Source organism: Barbus barbus (assembly GCF_936440315.1).
Source record: "Barbus barbus genome assembly, chromosome: 7".
NCBI lineage: Eukaryota > Metazoa > Chordata > Actinopteri > Cypriniformes > Cyprinidae > Barbus > Barbus barbus.
This window is the reverse complement of record NC_136735.1, coordinates 1875397-1900565: the sequence shown is the minus strand read 5'-3', so window position 1 is coordinate 1900565 and position 25169 is coordinate 1875397. Positions and strand designations below refer to the sequence as shown.

General features: G+C 37.3%; 3 protein-coding genes across 18 annotated transcripts in view; all 3 read left to right on the top strand.

Moving 5' to 3' along the window:
- Positions 1-25169, top strand: part of LOC306872949 (uncharacterized protein) — an 819728-nt gene that overhangs the window by 194487 nt on the left and 600072 nt on the right. The gene's annotated exons all lie outside the window — the stretch shown is intronic.
- LOC306872914 (uncharacterized protein) lies at positions 3164-9133 on the top strand. Of its 2 annotated transcripts, none has more exons than XM_079421838.1 (4): positions 3164-3207; positions 3903-4070; positions 4277-4637; positions 6294-9133. In XM_079421838.1, the coding sequence occupies exons 2-4, from the start codon at positions 3903-3905 to the stop codon at positions 7304-7306; spliced, it is 1542 nt and encodes a 513-aa protein (XP_079277964.1). In that variant the 5' UTR covers positions 3164-3207; the 3' UTR covers positions 7307-9133. The 2 variants fall into 2 exon arrangements, with proteins under 2 accessions (XP_079277964.1, XP_079277965.1); XM_079421839.1 differs by having other exon boundaries at positions 3201-3349.
- LOC306872934 (tumor necrosis factor receptor superfamily member 14-like) lies at positions 14281-23016 on the top strand. Of its 15 annotated transcripts, none has more exons than XM_079421880.1 (8): positions 14349-14506; positions 18101-18216; positions 20087-20116; positions 21095-21275; positions 21496-21621; positions 21715-21867; positions 22233-22314; positions 22413-23011. In XM_079421880.1, exons 4-8 carry the CDS (start codon positions 21149-21151, stop codon positions 22618-22620), a joined length of 696 nt encoding a protein of 231 aa, XP_079278006.1. In that variant the 5' UTR covers positions 14349-14506; positions 18101-18216; positions 20087-20116; positions 21095-21148; the 3' UTR covers positions 22621-23011. The 15 variants fall into 15 exon arrangements, with proteins under 15 accessions (XP_079278011.1, XP_079278010.1, XP_079277997.1 ...); XM_079421872.1 differs by having other exon boundaries at positions 14352-14506; positions 22439-23016; XM_079421882.1 differs by having other exon boundaries at positions 14362-14506; positions 18101-18210.

The following is a 25169-nucleotide window of genomic DNA, read 5'->3' as shown; positions in this document are numbered from 1 at the left end:
CCTGGCCATCCATGTGATGTAAAAGAAACCATGATTCATCAGACCAAGCCACCTTCTTCCATTGCTCCGTGGTCCAGTTCGGATGCTCACGTGCCCACTCTTAGTGCTTTCCGAGGTGAACAGGGGGTCCGCATGGGCACCCTGACTGGTCAGCGGCTATGCAGCCCCGTACACAATAAACTGTGATGCACTGTATATTCTGGCACCTTTCCATCAGAACCAGCATTAACTTCTTGACCAGTTTGAGCTACTGTAGCTCATCTATTGGATCGGACCACACGGGCCAGCCTTCGCTCCCCAAGTGCAATTACATTCATAAATCTGCTCCGGTGTCCTCATGGGACAGTAAAGTTCCTATCGAATGCACACTTCAAAATCTTGGTGGAAGTGGTCATTCATCTGGGTACTTTTTGCCTGCTGTATTTCAAATATTGTGGCTGCATCCAAAAATGATTTTCTATTGCATACTAGGTGAAAAACAGTATTTGACAAAAGAAGTATGTCCAAATTTAAAAGAATAGGCAAAAAAACCCTTCCAGCAGATTCTAAAGCAGGGGTGCCCAAGCCTGTTCCTGGAGATCTACCTTCCTGCAGAGTTCAGTTCCAACCCTGATCAAACACACCTGTCTGTAATTATCAAGTGCTCCTTCAGATCCTAATTGGTTCAGTTGTGTTTGATCAGGGTTGGAGCTGAACTCTGCAGGAAAGTAGATCTCCAGGAACAGGCTTGGGCACCTCTGTTCCAAAGTGTGCATATGATGGACATTTTACTGTCCCATCCCAGCTAGCAAATTAATGTTCTGAGAACGTTTTCTCTCAACATCACAAGAACGTTATGAGAACGTTCCGCGATCATTATTTTAAACATTTAGACAACTATTAAAGGGGTCATATGATGTTGCTAAAAAGAACATTATTTTGTGTATTTGGTGTAATGCAATGTGTTTATGCGGATTAAAGTTAAAAAAACACATGATTTTCCACATACTGTATATTATTGTTGCTCCTCTATGCCCCGCCTTTCTGAAACGTGTCGATTTTTACAAAACTCATCGTTTTGAGAAGTGAGGCGTGCTCTGATTGGCCAGCTATCCAGTGCGTTGTGATTAGCCGAATACCTCAAGCGTGTGACAGAAATGTTACGCCTCTCACCATATTGTGATGGCATTTCCCGGCGCAATGAGACTACAACAATAAAACCAGGGGCAAATTCTTTAAATATGAAAACACTTACAGGCTGAGAGTCAGAAGCGCCAGACTGTTCTTGCAAAGTTGGAATTGCCCCACTTTATAGAAACAGTCTTTGTGCAGCTGGCATTGTAGGTTACTCTCACAGATTCAGGAAATAGTCCTCTGTTAAATGCGCTGCACACGCTCTAATATTTGGGTTGAACTGTTCTGGAACAGTGTTGTAAATACAACTTAACCACTGATTTCTAGTTGTGTCCTCTTTTAAACAAAGTACTTTCAGAACGAAACAGCGTCTCCAGGACATGGCGCCGGCGGCAGCAACAACACTACAGCCAGAATATTAGCTCCGCCTTCTTTCATTGCGTATACGTTTGGGTGGTGTTATGCAAATCTCCCCACACCGTGACGTAGACATGTGGGACGTGTTTGAACGAGCCGTTTCGATTGCATTTCGCTGTTTAATAACGTCCTATTCGCCGTCATAATTTGAATTAGTTAAATTTTACATTTACCATAGGAAAACCCATCAAACACATCAATGTATGGGTCATTCTACAGAAACGTCCACTTTTGGTATGGCAAGGTGTCTTAAAATGTATTTCCTTTTTTTACATTTAAACTTAAACCACATTATTAGATTACCTTTCAACTTTATGAATACATATAAATGACAGCTTAATTCTTATTATTATTTTTAGCTTTTTTGTGCAATTATTTCAAGACCACATGTATCATTTTTGTGACTGGTGTTACCTTTAGCAAGATTAAAAGTTTTTATGAAATATTATTTCTTTTTTTTTTTTTTTTTTAAACACGTAGTCAGTTACAGAAAAATAATGAAAATGCAAGAAATAAGGAGATTGTTTTATTTAATGTGACAGACAGTAACAGTACAGCACAGTAACACCAGTGTCACACATAAGACCTGAGATACTGATCTTCACTGGTGTTATCTATAATGAAGGTGACACCAGTGACAATTTTCATGAAAAATGCATTTAACAAAACGTTTGCTGCAAGATATCAAACCACATGTTGTCAATCATGCTATACTCACTAAATTAATTAGTTTAAACCATTTGTATTATATATTTTTTACAATTCCCTAACAATAAATAGTCATACCAGTGACATAAACTAAAAGCTTCACATGAAATCATGAGATAAATGAGAATTTCAGATTTTGATTATTTTTTTTTTTTTTCAAAATAACAGGTTTTTGTTAAACGGCAACACCAGTGACACAACTCCAGGGACCACTATTTTCATTATATATTTTATATTTATTTGGCATTTTGTTTTTCTATGCCATGTACATCATATATTTGATAGTTATGAATAGACGTTTGTATTTTAAATGGTAGAAAATCCTGTTTTTGACCTCAAAGTAAAGCACTTTCCCGCTTGGTGGATTTTTAACATTATCTAGGCTAGTTGTTTTCACACACTGCAGCCATAAAACTGTGTTCAAACACCTTTTTGCATAATAGGTCCCCTTTAAAAAAAATAATAATGCAACATTGATGTCTCAGGAAGGTGTAAATGTCCAAATAACATATTGTTTCGTTTTAAAATGTATATAAAAAAATTGTAACCCTAATGTGTGTTTCAATTGTAATGTTTCTGTAAAGTCTAGGGACAGAAAGGTGGATGTTTCTGTAGCATGACCCATATACGTTTCAAAAACTTAATCTTGTCTTTTAAGCTGTGCAAACTGAACACTGAAATGAAATGTGCATTTTTTTTTTATTTTTTTAATGAGAAAAGCAGGTGCAGATAGAATATCTACCAACATGCATACATTTTATCACATGCTGATAAAAAAATAATAATAATTATAGGCTGAATGCACTGTAAATCGCTCTGGATAAGAGCTTCTGCTAAATGCATAAATGTAACGCAGACTAGACAGATAGAGATGAGCAGTAGTTCTCTGTCTGTACTGTAGGAGGCGCTGTGAGGATCTGACTTCACCAGGAAAACCACTGAAGAAACACAGACTGGAGCTCAGTCTCGGTACGTGTTTCAACTGTTTCTGTGTTTGTTCATTTGCTGTCTTTAGTGTCTTAATGATCTTAAATTAAGCGTTCCTTCAACATCTGCTTTAGGACAATTAACCTCGAGGGTTTACTACAGTAACCATAGTTTAACTTAGCAGGTATTTGTAATAAAACCACATTATACCATTGTTACTTACTGTATATAACTACGATGCTGGACACTTTGAAGGACGCATAAAATTGATTAAATCTCAGTCATATTTAAGTAAAGTTTATTAAATCCACCTAAATTGAATTAGATATTAATAAAATGTCTCTTAAGAAAATGAACCATGGTTTTACTACAAATAAAGCCACAAAACCTATTGTTTGTTGTTGTTGTTTTAAGTGTTGTAACGACAAATGAACCATGGTTTTTTACACTAACCATAGTTTAACAATGGTATTTCTCCTAAAACTGGCTATACAAATGGTCATCAGTATACCACAAAACAAAAAATGGTTACTACACTTTTACTATAATTAAACCATGTTTAATTATTGTAAGGATCTAGCTGAAATTACTAGTCAACAATTAACCTAATTAAATGAGTCTAACCAAATATATTTCTATCTGACATTAATGTTTCTGAATATTCTCCAGAAGTTAATTTCTTTACTCAGTTCTGCTCTGATTTTAGTTTGATCACTTCATGATGTGTTTGTGTTCAGATGTTGATGATGAAAGCGCAGGTGGATGTGGTCTGCTGTAAATCAGTAGGAACTGATCTGTCCATGCTGGATATTGAGGATTTCATCACAGAAATCTGTCGGCTGAAGAAAGAGGTGGCTTCACTGGAGACAAAGCTGAGAGAAAGAGGAGACAAACTGAACAGAGAGGTTTGAACAGCTCTTCATTTCATCCTTCAGCTCAAACACTCAATGACACTTCTTTCACAAACTCAGTTCTTATCAGCGTCTCAGATTAAACCAGCAGCAATATATAATAACTCATCTCCAATATAACCACCAGAGATAACTTCTGAGTAATGAGGTTAATATCAGCAGCTTGTTCTTTATTTGTGTTTATCTGTGATGTTTGTCAGGATGTGGAGAAGGTTTCAGTGCGTGTGACTGATGGGACAGAAGCTCAGGATTCAGTCTGGAGCGTCAGAGATCAGAGATCCAGAGACACACAGGACTCAGAGCTCAGCCTCACTTTACTCTGTTATACTGACGCTCAGGATCATGAATCCACTGATCAAACCTCTGACTGTAACGCTGGAGAACAGCAGATGCTGCAGACGCCGCTGAAGATGTGCTCCGTCAAACTGGTGGACTGCAGGAACCTGATAGAGAGCAGAGCAGAAGAAACCACCGCAGAGCAACAACAACAGAGTCCTGAGGAAGAGCAGGAGGAGGATGAGAATGATGGGAATGATGATGATGAAGATTTCATTCCTCCAGGTTTGTTTCTTCCTTTTATGACCTTTTGTTGTTTTTGATGACAGAGACTCTGCAGGATCAGGTTCATATTGGCTGTTGGTCTCTGATGGTCTGATTTTCTAAGATATTTGGGAACATGATGGCAAATGATAGTATATTTATTATTTTTCCTCTCTGTTGAGATTTTGATCTAGTGTGTGTGTGTATAAGAGAGACAGATTTGCTGTGCCTAGGCTGTACGATTTGTCCAAAAATCAAATTTCAGTTATTTCTGTCATGACCGAATTATTGTTAAATTGTGAAAGAATTACATTGCAATTGTAATAATACTGTTATACTGTAAAATTAAATGATGATAATAGTAAAATGGATGGCGACTGTTGCATTTCCAAACTCACTTTATCAATATGTCTATGCATGAGTTTATTTAAAGGAGGTCATAAGATGCGATTTCAAGTTTTCTTTCTCTTTGGGGTGTTTCAAGCTGTTCATGAATAGATAAGATCCCTGAAGTTACAAAGACTAAAGTCTCAAACCCAGAGATATTCTTTATCAAAGTTAAGACTTGACCACGCACTCCTAAAACGGCTTGTTCAAACACGTCCCACATGTCTACGTCACGGTGTGGGGAGATTTGCATAACACCACCCAAACGTACATGCAATGAAAGAAGGCGGAGCTAATATTCTGGCTGTAGTGTTGTTGCTGCCGCCGGCGCCATGTCCTGGAGATGCTGTTTCGTTCTGAAAGTACTTTGTTTAAAAGAGGACACAACTAGAAATCAGTGGTTAAGTTGTATTTACAACACTGTTCCAGAACAGTTCAACCCAAATATTAGAGCGTGTGCAGCGCATTTTACAGAGGACTATTTCCTGAATCTGTGAGAGTAACCTACAATGCCAGCTGCACAAAGGCTGTTTCTATAAAGTGGGGCAATTCCAACTTTGCAAGAACAGTCTGGCGCTTCTGACTCTCAGCCTGTAAGTGTTTTCATATTTAAAGAATTTGCCCCTGACGATTCAAACGTGAGTTTTGAGCAGCGTAGAGTAGTGCTTGTTTGTTGTTTCTTCGATCACAAATGCAGACATGGTAATGTTTACGCGGCTCGATGCAACACAACACGTAAAAAGAAAGGATAAGTCATTATAATCACTAATTATGTCCCCACTGGATGCAACAAATGCCTCGTTTATAATGGGTTTTATTGTTTTTGTGTCGTCACGCCGGGACACGGCATCACAATATAGTAAGGGGGCGTAACATTTCTGTCACACGCTTGAGGTATTCGGCCAATCACAACGCACTGGATAGCTGGCCAATCAGAGCACGCCTCGCTTCTCAGAACGATGAGTTTTGTAAAAATCGACGCGTTTCAGAAAGGCAGGGCATAGAGGAGCAACAATAATATACAGTATGTGGAAAATAATGTGTTTTTTGAACCTTAAACTGCATAAACACACAAAATAATGTTATTTTTTAGCAAAGTAATATGACCCCTTTAATTAACCTGCAGCCTTTTTGTTATTATATAACTGCGATAAACCATATTTCACTTTTTTTTTTTTTATTAATTGTTCACTCCTAGACTTATATAGACATATGACATAATTTCTGTGTTTCCTGAGTGACACACCAACTCTTCTCAAATATATATTATAACCATTTTGTTCATTTCAGATGACAAAGGCAGTTCATCTTCTGATGGAGAAACAGTTTTAACATCAAAAGAGCAGCTGACGGTCAAGAGTTTTCCTTGTGCCACCTGTGGAAAAACACTGAGTTCACAGGGTCATTTAGAGAGACACGAGAGAACACACACAGAACAGAAGGACTTCAGCTGCAGGAGATGCAACATCAGCTTTCCTACCGCAGAAGAGAGGAGACTTCATTCAAAAGAGCACAGCGGGAAGAAGGAGTTTCACTGCGAACAGTGCGGGAAGGTTTTTTTCATTCATTATAGTCTAAAAGTTCACTTGAAGACTCACAAAGAAAAGTCTTTCCACTGCAGCGAATGTGACAAGTATTTCAGCACCAAAGGAAATCTTGGTGCTCATAAGCGAATCCACACTGGAGAAAAACCGTACAAGTGTCCTCACTGTGAGAAGAGCTTCAGCCAGCGATCGCATCTGAAGAAACATGTGCGTGTTCACACCAATGAGAGGCCGTACCAGTGCAGTGAATGTGGGAAAACCTTCACAGACTCAAGCTGTCTAAAGTCACACCAGAAAATCCACTCTGATGAGAAACCGTTTCAGTGCAAACACTGCGACAGACGATTCCGTCAAAGATCTAATCTGAACTGTCACGAGAGGATTCACACCGGAGAGAAACCGTATCTGTGCTCCTACTGCGGGAAGAGCTTTTCTAATCCAACTCAATTTGGATTTCATAAGCGAGTCCACACTGGAGAAAAACCATATCACTGCAGCATCTGTGGGAAGAATTTCAGTAAGTGTATTATTTTAAAAAACCACAAGAGGACTCATACTGGAGAAAGACCTTTCAAATGCTCTCAATGTGACAAGACGTTTGCTCGATCAGACATCCTGAAGGTCCATCAGCGAGTTCATACAGGAGAGAAACCTTACTCCTGCTCCATCTGCGGCGAGAGATTCGCTTATTTAGGTAGTTTTCAGACCCACCAGAACAAACACGCTAAAGAACAAACTGCTCCAGAATCATCAGAGTGACTTTCACATTTACATTTATGCATTTAGCAGACGCTTTTATCCAAAATGACTTGCATTGCATTCAAGTTACAGTTTGTACATTTTATCAGCTCTTGCTTTCCCTGGGAATCGAACCCATGACCTTGGCGTTGCTAGCGCCATGCTCTACTATTTGAGCTACAGGAAAGCCAGCTAGATCAGGTCAGTCATAGCCTACTGCTATCCAAGATGACATCCTTTAACTTTTCTGCTGAGACAGTTAGCTGGTTTACATCTTATCTTCAAGACAGACATCAGTGTGTTAAAGTTGGTCAGGATAAGTCACCATTCTTACGCATTCAAAGGGGCATACCACAGGGCTCTATACTGGGACCTTTGATGTTTAGTCTTTTTATAAATGATTTGCCACAAATCTGTCCAGATGTAAATTGCCAACTTTATGCGGATGATGCTGTTTTTTTTATGCATCCGCTAAGTCACCGGAACAGTCAGCGGAGGTTTTGACCACTTGTATGGCTGAGGTCAGTCAATGGCTCATTCAAAATCAGTTGGTGCTAAATTCAATTAAAACCGTAGCAATGTGTTTTTCTACTAAAAGACAAATTGTGGAACAAAATTTTCAGATTACTCTGCAAGACACAACTATAAAATTGGTAACAGATTTTAAATACCTTGGATTGATCCTTGACCCCCAATTAAAATTTGACAAACATCTTAAGAAAATCTCAAAAACTATACAAAGCAACCTAAACTGTTTCAAACTAATTAGACAGTACATTCCAAACCAGGCGCCCTCCTGTACATGCATGCTATGATATTCTCTCATATATCATACTGCATGACAGCATGGGCACAGGCCACGCTCTCAGTAACTAAAAACATCAGGTCATTATACAATCAAACTATAAAGATTATGGACAAAAAGCCAATCCGCTACCATCATTGCAATATTCTCCAGAAGTATAAATTGTAAAGCTTTGAAAGCTTTAGCGATTTATGTTTTCTCAAACTAACTTTCAAATGTCTCAATAATATAGCACCTGAGCCACTTAGTTCATTTATGCAGAGACAAAGCATCAACAGAGTCACCAGAGGCTCTATCAATAACAACTGTATAGTTCCGTACCGTAAGACTTCATTTGGTCAGTCTGCTTTCTCATATAAAGGTGGAAAGTTGTGGAACTCATTACCCACTGAACATAAAACCATGACTGAGCTTAAAATGTTCACTTCTCGAGTTAAGTCTTGGATGAAATCGAAACGGGAATGTACCCATTTGTAAATAGCTAGTTTGTGTATGTAAGTGATTTATATGGTGTGTCTATAGATACATTTTTATGAGGAAATAGAAAATGTTGTAGTGTAAAGGCCCAACCAGGGACTGGAGTTGAAAATTAGCTCTAGCTATAAACTCTTTTTGCATAGCATCAGTTACAAAACTTGTTTTGTACAATGTTTAATTGCAATGACCCTGTCAAATAATAAATAAATAAATACAGGAAATTTGAGCTACAGGAAAGCCACTTTCATCAGTCAATATGGAAAAAACTGAAACCGTACATTGAGCTCTTACTGTCAGTGGGGGGCAGTGAGCTTTCATGTGGTGGACTGATCCAAACGCTGTATATAAAGTCATATTTGATGGAGTAGAACAGCGTTTCCCAATCCCAGTCCTCACCCCACCCCCCAGACTGCACGCTTCATATATATCTCTAATCACGTGCAATGTTTATTCTATTCAACCTTAAGTGCCCAATGAAGTGGACATCACCGGATATTCTGCCATGATTCCAGTTCGAAACGAGTGTATATGTTCCATTCAAATTGCATTAAAGCGTGAAAGACGTGAATTTCAATTGTATTTATTTACAGAGGTATATGATGTCCACCCGTCTGTGTGTGAAGATGCTGCAGGCAGCGGCGCAGGGCAAATCCCTGAATGAATGTTCCGAAGTAAACTTCAACGGATTTCCCCTGCTCAGGGAGTAGGGAGCAATGAACACTGGGTAGGGATCATATCAATCAGAACAAAGTTCATGCACGTAGCTGTCTTCTAACTAGCTGGTTATCTGAACCAGGTGTGTTAACTAAGAGAGACATGCAAAATATGCAGGGTGGGGGGTGGACTCAAGGACTGGGATTGGGAACCGCTGGAGCAGAACAATGATTTTATATTAAACCAGACTGAACTATTAAAAATCATCAAAATAAAATAGAATAATACGAGTGCCTCATAAGGATTTCAAAAAGTTTTATGTGGTGAAATGGCATAAAGAATGCATGAATGAGAGTAACTGGCAAATACACTTTTTCATTGCTGGACGGGTTTCTTTTAATCAAGAAAGAGCCATTGTTTATTAGTTATCCGTTTCATCACTGTTCTTCCAGAGCATTTATCCCGCCATGTCAGGTAGAAATGAATCCTTTGGGTGGGAAGGTTTGGGGGTTTGTGGCAACTACTTGAACTTCACTGTAATGTCAGATAAAAAGATTAGATTTTATGAGATATTTGGAATATTGACCTCATGTGAAAACAGAAACTACCACAGCTTCTTTTAGCAGTTTTTTACTGATAGTGAAAAACTATTTTTAAAAGAGTCTATTGCCATTTGTTATGACATCCTCTTTAAACATTTCAATGCTCATGATAACTAAATAAATCGGGACAGACACTTGAAATTATTGTTTATGATTATGAACGAAAGCAGAATTGAACTATCGATGGTTATTTTCATAACCCTGTAAAACTATCTTTTCAATGAAAACATTGCGGATGGTTTGCAGATCCCTGAAATTCGTTTAATGCAGCATTTATTAAAATAGAGAAATTAGATCAATCAAAACACATATAATATATTAAGGCCCGGCTTCACAGACGGGGCTTAGACTAAGCCAGGAATAGCCATAGTTCAATTAGGACATTCAAGTAATTTTTAATAAACATGCTTAGAAAACCCGCTATTCAAACTGATACCTTTATTTTTACTTTCACTTAGAAATGGGCACAAATCTTAAAATATCATGCTTAGTTTACGACTTTGATTTTGGGTTTGATCGGTCCATAATAAATCTCCCAAATCTCAGTCAGACGTGCCGGTGTGCCCTCCCAGGCCTGGATCCCACCGCTGCCACCATGTGTGATAACGACCCGAGCAGTCACAAGGAGGTTCACAAACACCGGAGCGAAGCTGGCATCCAAAAACATGATTATTTAGAGTTTTGCACATCTGCTCTATGAGCTTAAAACACAGTATATATAAAACAGTATAAACTACTAAGCACTAAGAACAGTACTAACTCCCCTCCAATTCACTGAGGCTAGAGTTGTACATGCTTCACAGCGCAATCTCATTCACAAGCTCTTTATCCGTTCACCCCTAGTAGTGATGGACATCTTAAATACACAGTTTCCCACTCTCCCAAATTGGAACAAACTACTTCTATAATATAAAATAAACTCGTGACGTACTGTATGATTTATACATGAGATTTAGAAACAAGACTCTAAATAAATAAACAGAAATAATAATAATGCAAATCAAAAACGACTAAATCAAAACATATTTGCCCAAACATTTGCACGCTCTAAAATGAGCACTGTCTCGAATGCACTTACTGCCATGCCCACTCCGCTGGATCAGAAATACATCCAAGTAAAACCAACTCGAATGCAGTAAAGCAGTGATGGAAGGCAAATAAAGTCTCTCCATCACACTTTGTCATTATGGTGTAGATTTATGTGGGAAAAAGTCATTTAAAGCAGTTTAACATAACGCAACATAAAATGAAGGGTCATGATGACATTCTATAGGCACTGTATACATATATATATACACTCTAAAAATGCAGGGTTAAAAAAATAACCCAGCCGCTGGGTAACTATGGGACAGAACACAGGCTGGGTTGTTTTGACCCAACCTGTGGGTCAGGCTAACTCTGATGCTGGGTTAAACATGACCTAAACATTGGGTTATTTGTTGTCTCATTGCCTTGCTACCTCTATATTTACCAATAATAATTCATAACAATCACAAAGGAATGTACAGTTACTCAACACAAAAAAATGCAACTGTAAATATCAGTTTAATCACATTTCTTTTTAAACATTACATTTTTAAAACATAACATCCAACCCCTACAGACACAAATAAAATGCTTTTTTGTAGATCAGTTTCTTTAAAACACAAAACTGTGTAAACTAGGTACTGTAGATTCCTATTCTTTGTCAAAATTGCAGCATCATAACACTATGAAATTGATTATTGCCAATCGGTCCAAACATTGTGCCATTAAAACGAAGAGACCTACAACAGACAATACATGTGACAAAACATTAAAACATTACAAGTGGCCAGAAAAGCTGTTGCCCTCAAATACTCATGTCCATCAATATGATCTACTGCATGCTGGAGAAACTCCCAGGAAGGAAGATGTTAGTGTAGCTAACATCAAGCACAAAAACAGACTTGAAAAAGATAAACCGCCTCAAGCAACAAGTCCGTTCCAATAGCATGGCCCGAAACAATGGCGACGGTGTGATGCATCACCACAAAATAATGCATCACCATGTTGGTCCCCACCTGTTAATTACACAACTCTGGCAACATCATTTACATTTTTACAAGTTGTAACATTTAAGTTGACTTAAATAACGTTTAAGTGTATTTTATGGAAATCAGCCACACCATCAGGGTTTTCCTGTGAGTCTGGTAAAGGCGGCTAAAACAAAATATTTATTGTGTTACTGATTTAGGTTTCTTTCTGCTTACTGGCACTTCTTCGTTGTCTACCTAAATTTCCTCCAACCAACATGGCATAATTTAAAGCCCCCAATATATATATACACAGTACTGTGCAAATGTTTTGGGCCACTAGTATTTTAGCCAGCTAAAAAAACATGGTTTTAAGGCAGTTATTTTGATCTCTTGCTGTAGTGTGTCTGTAGGAAATATCAGTTCTCATTTCCAAACATTCATTTTGCCATTAATTGTAATAATCCAGTGAGATTTTTGTTTGCACAAAGAGTCTGAAAACAGCCAGCGCTCCACAGAGATCTGATCTGATCATCATCCGGTCTGTCTGGAAGAACCAGAACAAACTGAGACAGACTAAATCCAGAAGAACTGTGGCAACGTCTCCAAAATGCTTCTAGAATCCTCCCTGCAAAGCTCTGCTTTAGGCCAAAAGCTGCTTTAAATGCAAAGGATACTCACACTAAATGATGATTTAATTTACTTCATAGATGTTAATTGATAAAGGAAATCTATTTATGGCATTATTTTTGACGGCATCCTCATTTAACAGCATTTTTACACAAGTGCCTAAAACTTTTAACAGTACTGTAGCTTTGCAGGTAGCTTTCATGAAGCATCTTGGAGACGTTGTTCTCCGCAGTTCTTCTGGATTTATCTGTCTCAGTTTCTTCATGTCCAGACAGACTGATGAGGATCAGATCAGATCTCTGTGTGAGAACCATTTTTAAAATACTAGTGGCCTAAAACTTTTGCACAGTACTGTGTATAGAGTAGAAAAGTAAAAAAACAAACAAAAACTTACAGGTTGTACATCAAATGAATGACTTCTGTGGTTGTGGGTCTGAAGACCTTTCCTCCGTTCTTGAATATTGATCGGGAAGCAGAGTGGCACTCTCTCTTGTAGCATCTAAACCATAAGAAACGATACCATAAATCAAACTTCACTTATCAATACATACATAACACACGTGCATATAAATTACTCACATATACATGTATACTATTGGATGTTCAATATATATATATATATATATATATGAAATACACGTGCACACTAATATGAAATCCACACCAATACATATTATGTTAGTAATGAATGCACTTGTGAATAACTTGCATATACATATAAACGTAATGCATGCATACACCTATAGACACTCGCTAATACACATAAACTTGCTGCATGCAGACACACCTATACTTGCATACACATATAAACTTGATCCGTGCATATACACCTATAAACACTCACTCACGTTTGTGTTTAAAAACACCTTTTTCGACTTCATGCGGCACAGCAAAGATGGGCTGCCGTCTGACAAAAGCAATGCATTCATTTGTCCGACATTTCAGCCGCCTTACGATCACACGTGCCATCAAAGTAGCGTGAGAGCAAAACGAGACCAGCCGCCGAGGTCAAGCACGAGATGTGTTACGTGTTTATTCTAACAATTCATTTCCAATAATGCTCACAAATCTGTTTTTATAACAGTAAAAGCTTTTTTTAGTGTAGTCGCACTGTTATCTTGAGTCATTTTTATCAAAAACACTGATAAAAGCATATATACCTGTACTTTATCGGTATTTAGAAGCCTATGGCCTGGTTTCACAGACAGGGCTTAGACTAAGACAGGATTAGGCCATAGTTCAATTGTATAAACATGCCTTACAAAAAAGCATTACTTGTGTGCATCTTAAGACAAATCAAAGACACTGACATGTTTCAAGATCAGTCAGTGCAAGTTTCTTTTAGTTGAAACAGCTCAGATTTACATTTTAGTCTAGGACTAGGCTTAAGCCTTGTCTGTGAAACCATATATGCTGAACTTTATTCTTGAACAGATGAGTATATATAAAAACTGTTTCTGTTGCTGGGTCATTCTACAGAAACATCCACTTTTGATATTTATATTATTATTATTTTATTTTTTTACATTTAAATTTAGATTACCATTATTAGATTACCTTTTGACTTTATGAATACACATAATTGACAGATTAATTATTTTTTGTGTGTGTGTGCATTTATTTAGAGACATTTTTTGTCACTTGTGTGACACTTACTTTGGCAATTTTAAAGGTTTTTATGACATATTATTTCTCAATTTTTTCAGCACATGGAGTTACAGAAAAATAATGATAATGCAACAAATAAGGAGATTATACTTATCTTGAGTGCAGCAGAATTCAATGGATGTAAAACTATTATCATGCTACATGTGACACATGTTATTTAATGCCACAGAAAGCCAGTAACAGCAGTGCTGGGTGCTGCTGTTCTTCTATTGGCTTTCACTTCTTTCAGGATCAGTTCTTTGTCTGGAATCATGTGAACTACACAAATGAACATGTGACTGGGGGATTTCCACAGACAGAGATTTTTCCTTCTCAACTTTTAACAGCTTTAACGACAGCAGCATTTTTGTAATAATGTTTTTAGCAATATGAGCTAGATTTTGTGTCTTATGTAAGTATAATGTTTACCAATATGTGTGTATGTGCGCGCGTGCGTGTCTCTCTGTGTGTGTGTTTTCCTCTTTCGTTTTAATGTTGCTGTACTGAAATTGCCCTGCTTTACTTATTATTATTATTATTTTAATACAATTTTGTGATCCATATTTACAGTGTGAGGATGGATGTGGTTGGGAGCACACATGGTTGAAAGACTGTTATTCGCTGTACACAGTATCTAAACAGGTATTATTTAGTAGAGGTGCGCACAAATAGTCGAATATTGCTCTGTGATTATTATTCGAAAAATAAAAACAAAAAGTGCAGGCAAGCCGGACACTTCCTGAATCTCGGTGTGTTGTTGGACTGCAAACGTCAGCAATAAAAGAGATCGCGTTCCTGTTCTTTATCGCACTTTGTGGATGCCTTTTATAATCAAAGCCATAATGAGAAATGAGGAGCACACAGATGCTGCACTAAATTTACACTGTTATCCCTAATTATGGGCTAAACATTTCAGAGTGGGATATGTCACAGCTGATTAACCTAATTATGTGTATCCTACTTAAGGGACAGTTTACCCCCCCCCCAAAAAAAAATCTTTGGGTGAACTATCCCTTTTTTACATTAAACATATTCCATATAAATATATTACACAATTGTTTGTCACCTTAATGTAAATTTGAATTTTATGTTTAATGATAGGAAAAGTGTGTACAGCAAATTATTATTCAAAATTAATATGAAACAAAAACATTTTAAATTAAGAAATTAGCATGTGGGCTTTGGTGGAGAGCAACTGCGCTCGACTGCAGAATCAGCATGACATCAGAGCAAGGCGGACCGCACTCGGACACATTTCTAATCGGCATGCATCTCGCGCTGATCACCGGTGATCGGTTCTGCGCAGATTTGGCTTATCTCAAACAAGCCTATTAAGTGTTTATGGTTTTCTACAGGAGGAAAACGCTTAACTAGAAACTTTGCGCATTGCGTTCATATTCTGCTGTTCTGTAGCCACGGATTTGCAGGTCTTGTGTTTTTCTCCTACAGATGACTTGCAGGACCCTGTTCGTTATTGCACTAAATTAGTTTTAATCGTTTAACCATCACAGCGTCTCGTCTCCATTGGCAACGCAAGTGACGTCGCAGATAGCGGAGAGTGCAAGTGACATTGTAATTTAGTTTCTTTTTTCTTGTCTTCACCACCTGGCTACTGTTGTATAATGTTGAGAGATTCAAACAAAGAATTATCAATAAATAGAACAAAATAAAAAAAATAAAAAAGACTGCAAGTGACGTCACTCGCGGACGTGCAAGTGTCTGAGCATGCAAGCCAGACCGTTCTGGTGAAATCAGCTGCTGAGTTCATGGGTGGAATAAACATATGGCAGGACTTTTACTTTCTGACCCCTGGACTATACATTTCTGAGAGTAAAGAACTACAGGGATAGTAATTCTGCAGAATTGTGTAGTGAAGTTCTTTCATCTTGTTAGGTAACAGAAACGTATTAATACCGACCCATATTTTTATAGTAGAAAGAAAAGGGTCATTAATTTCCATTATAAAATGCTTTGGGATGACAACTAAACTTCTTGATAAGGATTCTTCTAATCCAGAAATTGTTAGATTTAACATTATAAAGCTCCAGGCCTTCAATGGATAATTTGGGCATTTCACATTTCTTTAACAATATGCCCTAAAACATGACCATAAATGATTAAATTTCTTTGTAACCAACAATTGAAGATATTCTTTGATTTTTGTATCATTTGTGAAAAATGATCTACAATTCTATCAGTGGGAGATTTACTTATTAAAATGCCTAAATATCTTACACAAGTTTTGACCTCAATACCTTCGACCTGATCTTTGTCCAGACTGTGAACAGGCGTAATTTCACTCTTATTTCGATTCACTGAGAGACCATAATCATTAGAAAATAAATTCAAAGCATCCAAAATACTGCTTCTTGACTTTTAGAAACAGACAGGTGTCATCCGCCAGCTGACTATTTAGAAAAGTATGCTACTAGAATACCCTGAACATCTAAGCAATGAGTGATAAAAATATTAAGAAGCATAAAATAAAAATGGTGAAATGGGACACCCTTGTCTGATACCCCTACTAATCACAAACCATGGAGAAACACCATTTACCAAAGACACATTGCTATTAACATTTTTGTGTTAACTATTTTAACAAAAGAAGAGCCAAAACCAAACCTAAAGACTCAAACATGAACTTGTGTTCGACCATATCAAAGGATTTATAAAAGTCTAAAAATAAAATATTTGCTTTATCATTTACCGATTCCTTATAGTCGAAAATATCTAACACTAACAGTTTATTATTTGCTATGTGCCTGCCTTTCTTGAAGCCAGACTGGGAAACAGCAACAGTTTCTTCTAAGCACGGTTTCAGTCTGCTACAATTTCAGCTACAAAAATGTTTGCCTGCCACAAGAGCAAATTCAGCAGCTTTTACATCTTGTTGGTCCAACTTTGTCAAGACAAACTCGACGGAGGCTCTCCGTTTTTATGCTGTTGGGAGTTTTCTGGAGGTGGTTGGGGATGGATATGGGCTGAGTAAGACCTCGGTGTGGCGGTGTGTTCACTCAGTCACAAACATCCTGCTCTGTCACGCCATCGTTTATATATGTACGCCACGAGTAATTGGCCTTGTGGACGGGACACTTATCCCCAGTCACCACCCCATCAGCGCTCGACCAGGCCTTCATAATACACATAGTAAGTAAATAAGTAAAGTTTATTTATATAGCACATTTATCTCAGCAGAGCTGACCATGACACATGAACATGATAATATAAATGACCCTTTCAAAAGCAAGTGAAGCTAAACAGCAGGTTAATGTAGCTGGTTAAGGCAGAATAGCCTACTTTTGGCCGCGAGGTTGCGGGTTCGCACACTTGCAAAATTAAAGATACATAGCATATATATATATATATATATATATATTGGACAGGCAATTTGAAGCAATGGTCTTGTGTGGTGTGTTATGCAGTTTTCAATTTAAGCATGTACGCAAGCATTAAGATTCACCCTTGGCTTGTGACAGCTGAAATGGATCTTGTGAAAAGTGCGATCGCATTGCCGATTACTCTTGAGAAACTTAAAGATGAAGTACGGAATGACAAATATCCAAACTTTTTCAGACACTACTGCAGCTGCACTCGCGCTGCCCGTTGGTTTGGTTATCAGAAATAAGTTTTTCAGTTATGAGGAGAATCTGACTCCGATCTTCAGTGGCACAGGACAGAAGAACTATCTACCCCCAAACACCCCCTGCATAAAAGTGAAGCGCCGTCTATGCTGGAATACTTGAGATCCGTATAGATCCCATAATCTCTTAAAGGCATCCAACTCATCTACTTTATCCCATAAACGTTTGTTTTCTGCAGCCAAAGTAGACAGCTGAGAGTCCATTTCATCAGATTTAGCAGCTGTATCCTCTGACTTTTTACCAACAGCGTCAACTCTTGTATCAGAGATGAGGATGGAATGGGACGTGACGGAGTTCTCAATCTCCAAAAGTTTCTCCATAAACTCATCCTGCTTCTTACCCATTCTCTCTATTGCTTCAAACAGGACAGCATTTGAAGGATCTGAGGCTGCGCGTTGCATTTTCATCAAAGGGCTTGCTCCGGGAGACTCTGGAAGACACACATCCAATGGGGTCCACAACGTTAGCAGATTTGGTATAAGTATGCATACGTTTCTCAGATTTTGGCATGTCATCCAGTGAATAGTCATTGCCAAAACATGGGAAAAGCTCTCAAAAGATACACGAACTCACTAATTGCAGTACATTAAATATATGGAGAGCATAAACAGTGTATAAAATCAGTGCATGAAAACAAATTAACTCTTCAAAGGGGAAGAGAAATCAAGTTTTGCACAAAATACAAGGAAGAGCCAAGAAAATGCAACCACGGCATCTCAAGGACGCCCCCAACACTAGAGCAGATTGTGTTTCAGGGTTAGGTTACTTAAAGCCCGAGACACACCGCAGGATTTTCGTCTGTCCCAGATGAAAGATTGGCATCATGAAACAATCGTGGTGATTTCTGTGATTGTGGCTCCTAATCGGTGCTCTTATGTCGTACAGTGAGAGAGGTTCAAAGATGGCCGTTGTCACGATCTTGCGACCAAAGATAGCCTGCGATCATTTTCTGACCGTTTCAGAAATTCATCATTGCACAGTGTGTTTGCTGTTACGACCCACGTTTACTGAACAGCCAATAAAAATGCAACATGAAATCAATGTGACATGGCACTAAATCATAAGACTTCTTACCTCAAGCTCTTATCCCTTCCTCTTTCGCCACTTCCCTTTTTTTAGCACAGATAAAATCTACAGCTGCCAAAGTGTGATTTATCATGCTCTTTAGTGTTTACCACTAGCACATGCTGATGACGTGTTTTTCTTCTATAGTGACGTTTAATGTTTAATGTTGTTTAATGTGAAAAACACTTAAAGTGTGTTAACATATTAAAAGATGAAGTTCAGCATACTTTATACAGTCAAGCATATGAGCCAAGAATATGAACACAATGCACTAAATGGCTTAATGTTTTCTTTATAAAGGTTTTCTATGGGAAAACACTCAATGTGAAAAGTTCAATGTTTATGCATTGGTTTATATTTGGGGTTCATCTGCTTGCCTGAATTTGGCCTTTTAATATCTTATAATATCACATTACTACTTAATACAAACCTTGTAAAAAAACAACTTGTGTTCAGTGGAGGAAAGCCTTGTTTTGCCCTCCAAGGGGTTTTCTATGAGCACAAGAGTCGGGCTCTGAAAGTAAAAATAGCATTCACTTATTAATAATTCACTTATTAATTATTGTGTTTGGTGAAAACTCATGATGCTGTAAAGAAAATACAATCAATCAGAGAGCAAAGCTAGCCAAATAAATACTGTAAATTACATAATCAAAACAGTCTCCACATGGTCTCAAAACACTTAAATATTTGAACATATACATGCATATTTTGCAATAAACTTTAAATGTATAGTTTCTATACATATTCAATCAGAAACTGTACATTGATAGTTTTATATTACTCCATTTTTTAAATTTGATTGTCATTAGCAGGGGTTCATGGGATTGTTGTTCTTTCCCTCATTAAAGCTGTTAAGTACATTCTTGTGCTTTTGTCTTTTTTCAAAACCTTTTTTGCTTCAAATCTAAGTTTGTACTGTTGTGATTCCCCTCAGAGCTGGTTGGCTTGATTCGTGGATTACAGCTCTTTAGCAAAGACTTTTTAAAAATCCCTATGGGAAAGACGAATGGAAAATGAAATACTCAAAATACATAATCAAGGTCATTTTATTCTCAGATAATACAATATCTTTCTTTACAAAAAACACTATTCATACATGCGTCTAACACACCAAGCTTCTTACTTACATGTCCTTGCATTTGTACATTACACACAAGTAGCATAATTTTTTATTGAAATTTTCTTTAAAAAAAGTGTTATATATTATTATTTCCTATTGACTTCTTCTATTTTTATCATCTGTGTCTCGTCTCGTCACTGTCACTCTGTTTGTGCTGTGGAAGCCCCTGTCACCACCATAACAAATTCCTCATGTGAGTAAACATACCTGAGATACTCTTTCTTCACCTGTGTTAATAGTACTGCCAACTATAGCCTATCATAGTTTCATAGTTTGTGTCTAGATGCAAGTGAATCACATGACAACATGATCCAGGTTAGTTCAGTTAGATCCAGTTAGTTTTTAATGGAAACAACTTAAAATATGCTGGAATTTTTGATCATAAGAGTAATACATTATTCAGAACTGTAAAGGGTCTACTTTTATTTGTGTGCACTCACAATATCAACAAATACTTTATAAAATAAAGTTGTGCTTTTATAAAATAAAGAAATCAAACATGATGCGCTTTCTGCCGTCTCGTCTTGAACAGGAGCGCTTCACAAAAATGAACCGAAACTCAGCGAATACATGCCTCAAAGACATGACAAATATATCTACAGAAAGCTTTAAATGACTACTTAATGAAATAAATCAAATCGAAAGCAAAAACTCTTTCACTATAATCATAATCCGTAAAGATGCACTTCTCTCTAAAGGTGCATCTAATGAGGAGATGTCGAGTCAGGATCGTCATCTTCAGCCCGGCCCTGGGGGCGTAAAAAAAGTTGGGGCCGGTCAGACTGGGGCTGAAATGCAGAGCTCTAAGTGACGTAGACATGTGGGGCGTGTTTGAATGAGGCGTTTAAGGGGGGCGTGGACAAGTCTTAACTTTTATAAAGAATATCTCTTTGGTTTTGAGACTGGTTGTGCAACTTCAGGGATCTTATCTATGCACAAACAGCTTGTAAAACTCCAAAGAGAAAGGAAAACTTGAAATCGTATCATATGACCCCTTTAAAAGTTTATAAAAATAATGTTGAACCTTTAGGTTTGAGACCCATACATTTTAGTATAATAGATTTAAAAGAGAGGAAGTGGGCATACTGACAACATGTTTAATAATTAAACACTGGGGAATTTATTTCCGTCTATTTTTCTTAAAGCCATCTAATACAAATCTCTTTTTCAGCTCCATGAAACAAAAACCCCACCTCGGAACCAGTGATGATTTTTTATTTCACTGATGTTTATATTTTATAATCTATCAGAATTATTCCTTCTCCTCGTCATGAACATTGTGCTTTGCATGGCAGCATGTAAGAATGCAGAATATGACATTAATGGAGAGTGTTGCCCAATGTGTGATCCAGGTAAGTCCTGCATAAGACTTCTCTTCACTGATCACCATCGTAGTTGCAGATGAAGTCTTAAACTTTATACTTAAAGGAGTCATATGGTACTTTTACCCTATAGGCTTGAAAATGTTCAGTATTACTGTTAAGAACAAACAACTGTAATATGCTCTTATTTTCATGTGGTATGTATAAATAATGAATAATAAATGTGTTGGTGTTTTTTTATATTGTCTAGGAAAGCGAGTTCATAAACATTGTGATGAGTACACAAGCACAACATGTGGTTCATGCCTTATGATGACCTACACTGATGCTCCTAATGGACTGACAGACTGTCTGCCGTGCTCTGTCTGTGATCCAAGTGAGTAGTACATCAAACTAAATATTAATGCATAACTTTTTTATCCAGATGACTTGCCATACAATTGACTCATTTGTTTCCTTCGTGTCAAAGGTAATGGGCTGAGAGTAAAGCAGGCATGTACATCAATATCAGACACAGTGTGTGAACCTCTGCCGGGTTATTACTGTATAGATTTGCTCTCAAACTGTAAAAAGGCCATGAAACATTCATCCTGCTCACCTGGACAATACATCAACCAAAATGGTCAGTCTGTTACCGTTTAAACAGCTTTACTAAACATCCATACAAATCAAAAACTGCTTGCATTTATATTACATAACTGAATTATGGAAATATGCATATTGTTCTAAAGCAGCTTTACAATCTTCATTGCACTTGGAGAAAGTACTGTGAATGTGTTTCCTCATGACTGACCTTGCACCTGACAAAACCACCTGGAAAAATAATCTACTAAATTATGATTATAGGTGGATTATTAATTAGTTATGTGAAGATTAATTTTGTGCATCGGATGCTATACTGAATACATCACAATCTAACTGCCTTTATATCTGTTGGGGTTGAAACAGAAGCACTGATACTTTGTTTTTCTGCATGTGTTTCTATAGGAACAGAATTCAGGGATACAGTGTGTGACGACTGTCCTGTTGGTTCATATTCACAAGGTACATTCTGCAGAGTGCATACAAAGTAAGTATCAATATTTTACCACCTTCTTAAATGACATTTATACATTCATCAGTGGAGATATATTAGTAGTTCAGCTTGAGTACCTCTCTCTCTAACAGCTGTGAATCTCTTGGCAAAATTACAGTCAAGGAAGGAACAGAAACGACTGATGCTGAGTGCAATAACGGAGCAGCTTCATATGTATTACCTCTGATTATCTCTGTGAGTGCAGTGTGTGTGCTGGTGGTTGCCATTTTCATTATTCTAAAAATATATAAGCAAAGTAGTGGATTAATTCAAGTTGCAACCCAAGATGTGGACCTGTAATCTTAAACTGTTTGTCCCAGTGTAAAAATGACATGTTTATGAACTAACAACTGATCTGCTTGATTTCACTGAAAATAAAACACACTGTATTTTCACATCTGAAGCCACATTTTAGTTTATTTAATGAATTACTGGTTTGCCACAGTAATGTAATCTTTTTGAATATTAATTATTATATTTTAGCTATATTATTTATATTTTTCATCAGCACCAAAACTGGATGCTGGTCCTCCCTTTGACCAAGTTATTTACTCTCTTGACTAACTTTTAAAGAAAAAACTTGTATAACTGTGTAAGCCAAGCAAAATATTCAATCAGTCTAAATGTGCATTTAGCAATTATGTTTTTAAATCAACATATTAAATCAATTGATTGAATGAACGTATTTATCAGACCATTTTTGTGTTTGGTTATTTCCCTTTTCACCACGTGTTTTAGCTCAACTTAGTAAACTTCCAGCAGTGTGCCCTTGAGAATGAGCACAAACCAACCGTTTCTCATGATATTCTCTAAGATGAAAGCAGAGGAATAGTTTGAAACCAGATGTGAAAACAGTACAGTTCTTTTGTTTTTCCTCTCCACCCTAAATGAAAGTTTTGATTTCCATCGACACATACAAAGAAACTCAAATAGCTCACTAAAAAGGCTCAAACGACAAATGAACGGATTCGTACAAATTCTAAAATACTCGATAGCTCTTGTTTCCTTAACTAATCGCCCTTATCTTGTTTATTAAATAATATCTCTGTGATGACATCTTAGAGTAATCAGTATGAACCTTCTTCTTTTACTGTGTAGTAATGTCATGTATTTTGCAATCCTGACAAAAGAGCAGGTTGTTAGTAAACAGCCACTTTCCAATTCCTCTCACATGTGATCGTGGCATAGTTCAATTATATTCATTTAAAATGTGATGGGGCTACTTCATCTTTGCTAGGAACTTATTTCGGCGCAATGTGTAGCCTACATCATGTAGAAGTGTTGAAATTATAATAATCTGAATGATGCCCCGGTCTTGGCAGCGCCTCCAAGTGGTCTTCCGTTTGAAATTCAGGTTGACGCGAGTCAAGTGGCAGCAGGAGCGGTTCTTCTCCAGACTCAACATGGTGGTATCAGTCATCCAATTAGTTATTTCTCACGCTAGTTTCATATCAATTATATTCTGTTATTGAGAAGGAAATGCTGGCACTGATGTGGGCGCTACAACATTTTGATGTGTATGTGGGGGGAGGGTCCCCAGTGGTCATTTATTCGGATCACAATCCTTTGACATTTCTTCACTCATTGCAGAGTCCGAGTCAACGCTTAATGAGGTGGATATTGTGCTTACAGCCTTATAATTTGATGATTAAACACATTAAGGGAGTTGAGAATGTTTTGGCAGATACCCTGGCACGTGCCCCTGTGGTGGAGTGAGATGGTTTTGTCTCCAATTGACCTGCCTTTTAAGTATATAAGTTATTAGTTTTGATGGGATATTTTGTTTTAGGGGGGTGTGTTAGGATTGTGTTGGTTTGGGTGTTTTGTTTTCTTCTTTCATTGGCAGGTTCTGTGATTGAGGCGTGACTGGAGCACACCTGATGCTCGTCTTGGCTGTTATTTAAACCTGGTGCGAGAGTTCGTTGGGGCGGCTGCTCCTTTGTTGCTCGAGCAGTTTGCCAGAGCCGTGATCCAATTATGTGTCATTGTTTTGTTGTGATAAATATTATGTTTGAAATTGATTCCGCCGCGTCATCTTTGAGCCAGGTGTAACAGTTATGAAGACACAATCGCCTGCACATTTAGAACCAATATCTACAACATGCCACAGTTGTAATATAGATCTATTCCCTTAACAGATTCTCTCATATAAATTCTACAAGTTAGATTTAATTTGACACAAATAAGCCTACAATAAAGCATAATAAATTCCAGTAAATGTGGTCATGAGCAGGGGTGTTTTTGAGGGGGCACGAGTGTGTGTGTGTGTGTGGGGGGGGGGGGGTCATGTGACACACAGCAGCCACAATAGCACTTATGTTTTAGTTATTTTTCCTTTTTATTCGAAACATTCCCAAACTAACGCATGAACTATATCATGAAATATCTCGATTCTCACCTTTATAGAAAAAAATAAAATAAAAATAAATAATTAAAAAAAAAAATTATTTCAGATAAATGCTAATCTTTTGATCTTTGTATTCATTAAAATAATCCTGAAAAAAATGACTCAACGGTTTTAAATATTTATAATAATAATGATTTAAAAAAAATTGTTTGTTGAGCAGTAAATCAGTATATTATTATGATTTCTGAAGATCATGTGACACTGAAGACTGGAGTTATGCTGAAAATACAGCTGCAGATCACAGAAATACATTACATCTTAACACATATTCAAACAAAGCAGTTATTTTAAATAGTAAACATATTTCACAATATTACTGCGTTTGCTGCATTTTGGATCAAATAAATGTAGGCTTGGTGAACAGAAGAGAATTCTTTAAAACATTAAAAATCTTATTGTAATGTACACTTTATTTTTTTCTCATTTTTTCTAAATTATTGTT